Source organism: Cibotium barometz, chromosome 52 (assembly GCF_041138505.1).
Source record: "Cibotium barometz isolate CiBa-2024 chromosome 52, ASM4113850v1, whole genome shotgun sequence".
NCBI classification, from domain to species: domain Eukaryota; kingdom Viridiplantae; phylum Streptophyta; class Polypodiopsida; order Cyatheales; family Cibotiaceae; genus Cibotium; species Cibotium barometz.
This window is the reverse complement of record NC_141097.1, coordinates 7589200-7594357: the sequence shown is the minus strand read 5'-3', so window position 1 is coordinate 7594357 and position 5158 is coordinate 7589200. Positions and strand designations below refer to the sequence as shown.

Below are 5158 nucleotides of genomic sequence, written 5' to 3'. Positions count from 1 at the left end.
TACCTCCTCCATGAGGTTCTTGTTATCCTTTTTACTTTGGAACTGCTAGAAAGATGTCACTTTCCCACTTAATGAGTATGAACATGGACATATTTGGAGGAGGTGTCATGGAAAGCTTAGATTTCTAGTAATTTGGAGGTACCCTTTCTCTCTCCTTAGAATGCACCATGAAGTCTAGTATACTTTAGATTTGGTTACTATTGTGTGAACATAGAAAACTTTTGAGTCTTTAAGTATCAAGCACTAATAATTGGACAACCATCAAGAGTCATATCCCTACATTAAACCCATTGTGACTATTTAATGCACCATTAAGTCTTGAATACACCATTAAGTCTAGTGTATTTTGGATTTGGTTACTTTTGTGTGAACATAGAAATCTTTTGAGTCAAGTATCAAACACTAATAATTGGACAACTATCAAGAACCATAGTCCTCAAGGTGTAGAGACCCTAGATGGGACAGAGATGGAAGGGTATTTCGATGTTAGCAAGCTAAAATGCTACTATGGACCTCTCACCTAGGACATTCTCTATCAAATCCATGAGAAAAAGGAGACACGAGAGGTTAGTAACAAAAAGAAGGGTATGCCTTGAGGAAAATACTCAACATAAAAATAACCAAAAGATCGTAGGTCTCCAAGCATACAAATCTCTTCATGATGTAGGTGAGAGAGAAAAACAATGATGGAAGTGGAAATATACCTCTACTTCCACCTATGTCTATGTAGAAGAAATGATCCTCTTGCATATTACTAAAGGATAATGATGATTTATTTCCGACATGCATCTTCTATTGATCAGAAGGACTATATAAGGTACAGAAATTGGATGGATGTTCAAAACTGGTCATAGTCTTTTGTAAGCCCATTTAAAGTGACTAACACCAAGTCATCATCATCAACTCATTCTCCAATAGAGACAATAGAGTCCGTAATCCCTTTCACCTTCGATTAGTAATCAATAGTACGCAACTTTCCCTTTGTCACATTATTATGCAACTCTCCAGCTTTAACTACATCTTTCTAACCTTGGTACTTGTGTTATATAGCTTAACCAAGGTATCCATATGTCTTTAGGTGTCCCTACATCATGTACATGGCCAATCATAGAATCAAGCACACTAATAGAGAACCAATACATAACCTTGTTGGTCCTCTCATGCCATGCGTTAAAGACATGTAGTACCTATTGTGGAGTGGGATTCTCATGAAGAAGCTATGGCTCCTCTTCATCATCTCTAATGAACTCCCAATATCCTTTTCCGATGAGAGAGTTTGTCAACCTAAACTTGCATGCTTGGAGGGCCTATAAGCACATTCAACGTAGTAAACTTGTCACATATGCCAAATCAAATAGTCACCACTAGATAATATGGAAGAATCACTGAGGAAAAAAAAATCTTTGAAAAAGTCTTGCAAGGGCTATATGAAAAGAATATAACATATCTAAGCCAAACATAAAAAGTTTGACAATTTTTGAATTTTATGTATGCTTTTTCATTGTATAATAACTTTCTTCTCTCTTTTCATTACTACTGCACAAAGACAAACCCTTTCACAAGAATAAACACTCTCAAGCATTATTGTGCAAAGCTGGAATTTTATGGAATACATGTCGAAAGACAATATGTTTAAGGCTCATTCAATTATATGCAGCTATGGAACTAGAAAAATTTCCAGGTTGTAAGGCAATTTAATTACATGGCCTTTTAACATCAAAAAACATCCCAACCTACTTACTACTCAAAGATGATACACAACAATATCTAATTTACTCAAATCTTCATACCACATGCAAGAAAAATGATCAATGTGGTTCAAGCTCTAAGCCCAAAAGCGCATTTTACGAGAAATTTCTTTTCATGCACATTAGGCTTCCTCGGCATACCATTGATCTATGTAATCTAGCTACTCTGAACTAACTAATGAGTCAATTAAAAGAAACTAAATTGTAATTAAGTGGGTACACATTGTCTATTTTGGTTATATGTGAGTACTTATGTTAGCATTTCTTTGATACATTGGCTTGGGCTACCCTGATTAAAAGAGTTAACCTTAACAATCTGATGCCTGCATCCTTGAATGTAGCATTATCCTTAACAGCTTCAACATTGCAATCTTTTAAAAGGGCAATCAATCATCTTCAGAGGCCAAACATAGGCAGCTTCTAAATCCTTCTGCATTAAATGCAATGCATCCTGACAACATTAGCAAGGACGTGACAGCATGAAAGCAGCGTTCCTTTTAAGAATAGACTCAAATACAACATGCTGGAAGCTTTTTAAATACTTTTCTCATTTTTTAAGAAGAGTGTAAGAAAACACACTCTCTAGAAAGAAAACTTAGTATAGGTACAACAGATAGCAAAACCCCAAAGGCTTGGACATGGTTTTCACAGTAAAGCTTAATATCGATACAAAACGCTGCAAAAACCATGACTTGGACATGGTTTTCACAGTAAAGTTTGATATGTTTAAGACCTTCCACACTGGTTTAACAGTTAAAACATTACAAGTCATGAGTCCAAGAGTTTTAATATAGTGTTTGCTGGAGCACTCATGGATGGAAGAATGGAGTGCTCACTTGGGTGCCTTCTTGCATGTGCACTTTCCAGTCCTGTTTCCCTCATGAAAGGGAGTTCCTTGCGTCTCTTAATGCTCAGTTGCAATCTCTCCTTCCAGAGTCGTCCATCCTAGAAATATCAGGAATCATCTCTCTCTCTCTTTCTCTCTCTCTCTTTCTCTCTCTCTCTCTCTCTCTCACACACATACATATACACACACAATGACCATGCAATCATCACTTTTGGCACCAGAGAACAAAGAATTCCAGTCCTCAAGCAATCGAGGAATCAGAAAACAAGATACTCACGTGTCAAGTAATTTAGTAATATCTTCCTTATGAGTTCTTATCAGAAAACTGCCAGCAGTGGTTCCATGATGACAAGTTCAAAGATACAACTGAGGCTAATTATAGAACGTTTCCTGCCGAGCCAGATTTGGCTGGCAAGCCCTCACCGGGGGTCAAGATGCCCCATCCAACCCCCCTGATGGGGGCTGAAGGGTTCTGTACCAGCCTTAATTACATCTCCATTCGACACGATGCCGAGGGAGTGACTGCAGAAACTGTGGCTAATATGGCAAATAACAATTGATGCTACTGTTGTAGCCTTTGTGATGTCACTGTCATGTGTTGGAAGAGAATAAGGTCCTTAATAGTTAGAGCAGGTGTCATCGAGATGGCCTATTGTGATGACCATTCTAAGAGGGTCCTCTTCAAAATTTGATGTGCCATGATACCAGCTTACACATACACACACATGGAAAGACATGTAGAATTGTGTGGATGAACAAAAACTCACATGGATGATGCATGGCTCCGGAGGAGGGCAACGGACAGGTTTATCGTTCTCCGGAGGCTCCATTGGGTGTTCCACCGGGGCAAACTCGTCTGCTACCTGCCCTCCATGGATGACTGTAGATGCTATTGAGTCTTTGACAATCTTTGTGATCTCCTTCTCATCCTGTCCACCAATGAAGCCATCTATAAGACTTTCATTAAAAAAGACAGATTTACAGCCCGTCATCCTAGACAGGTACTACATCAGTGCAAAAACTTAAAAAATTAATGATCTGATTCATGCTGCAGAGCAATGCAAGACTGAGTGCAGTCTGGAGTGCATTGCTTGTCTGCAAACCTTAGAAAATAAAATAGTTTGACAATTCTGGGTTTTTTTTTGGGCTTAAGTGGGTGAACAAGTGGGTGAATATGAATGGGGCATTTTCAAGAATCATGGATGGAGAAGGCGAGATGAGAGATGGTAGATGGGAGAAAACAAGGGCGACTGCGGGTGCGTGCGTGGGCGGGAGGGGCGGAGGGGGTTTCGAAAATTTACCGAGAACTTTAGCTTGAAGTATCCACGCATTTCTAAGAGATCTGCTAGGGCAAGAGGCGATGGGGTTTTGCAGCATGGGGCCAGAAAAATGAAAGGATCTAGAGAAATTCGTTTCTGGCAGGGGGGGAGAGGGAGAGAGCGCCAAGATACCCGACAGAGGTGAGATCCAGAATGCAAGAAAATTTCGTGTGTGTGTGTGTGTGTGTGTGTGTGTGTTAGAGAGAGAGAGAGAGAGAGAGAGAGAGAGAGAGAGAGAACCGGAGAAGATCGAGATCGACGGTGGCCAGCGGGCTTGTTGGCGGCCGAGAAGCGTGAGAAGATGCCCACCATCGCCTGCGAATTTCGATTAAATGCTCGATAATCACAATGTGCAGGTCGCTAAAGCCCACTCTTTACAATGTATGAAGTAAACTTGTTGGCTTCTTTCAAAAGAGAGAGAGAGAGAAGCTTTTTTACGTTATCCCCAAGGGGGAGAGAGTTATGCTTCTTCCAAAGAGAGAGAGAGAGCATAAAAAATATGATGGCTTGCAAAAGGAGATGCTTATGGGGACATCACAATGAACTATTCATAATGGTAATTATTATTATTATATTGGCCACCGCCACTACTTGCTCTCTCCTCCTTCCAGCTCTCAATCACACGGTTGAACAAGCCTCGACATGCCCTCTCCTCCTCCCAACACGACTAGACAAGCCCCTTTCTTTTTGCAGTTCGCAAAAATGCCACCAACTTCTTACCTTCATACGGGCAAACAACTGCCTTCTTTTTGCATGTGGGGATGGAGAGAGAGAGAGAGGGGGGGGGGTTAAGCGTAGAGAGACGATCTCTAGGCATCCTCTACGTGCACGCCTCTACATGCACGAGAGAGAGAGAGAGAGAGAGAGAGAGAGAGAGGGGTTAAGCGTAGAGAGACGATCTCTAGGCATCCTCTACGCGCACGCCTCTACATGCACGAGAGAGAGAGAGAGAGAGAGAGAGAGAGAGAGGATTCTACTTTGCCCTATTCTACTCTGCCCTATTACTTTTAGATTTTCCATGCACCTCATTTGGGTTGAGTTTGAGACACCGCACGTTTAGAAGTTATTAAAAACCCCTAACCCATGGTTGCTTGCACTGTTGCCTAGGTGAAGACATGAAGACCAAGCTCCCCAAGTTTGGACCCAACAAGACCAAGCTCCCCAAGTTTGGACCCAAGACCAAAAGATGGTACCTCAAGGAAAAGCACCCTATATATACATTTGTGGCCTTTGTTGAAAATCCC

At 41.0% G+C, this 5158-nt stretch overlaps 1 protein-coding gene across 1 annotated transcript; it reads right to left on the bottom strand.

Annotated features, from left to right (window-relative positions):
- Positions 1 to 2341: 2341 nt before the first annotated feature.
- Positions 2342 to 4391, bottom strand: LOC147608745 (uncharacterized). Its single transcript, XM_086788530.1, has 3 exons — positions 4155 to 4391; positions 3363 to 3524; positions 2342 to 2693 (listed from the first exon to the last, which is right to left on the bottom strand). Exons 1-3 carry the CDS (start codon positions 4224 to 4226, stop codon positions 2517 to 2519), a joined length of 411 nt encoding a protein of 136 aa, XP_086644656.1. The 5' UTR covers positions 4227 to 4391; the 3' UTR covers positions 2342 to 2516.
- Positions 4392 to 5158: the final 767 nt, after the last annotated feature.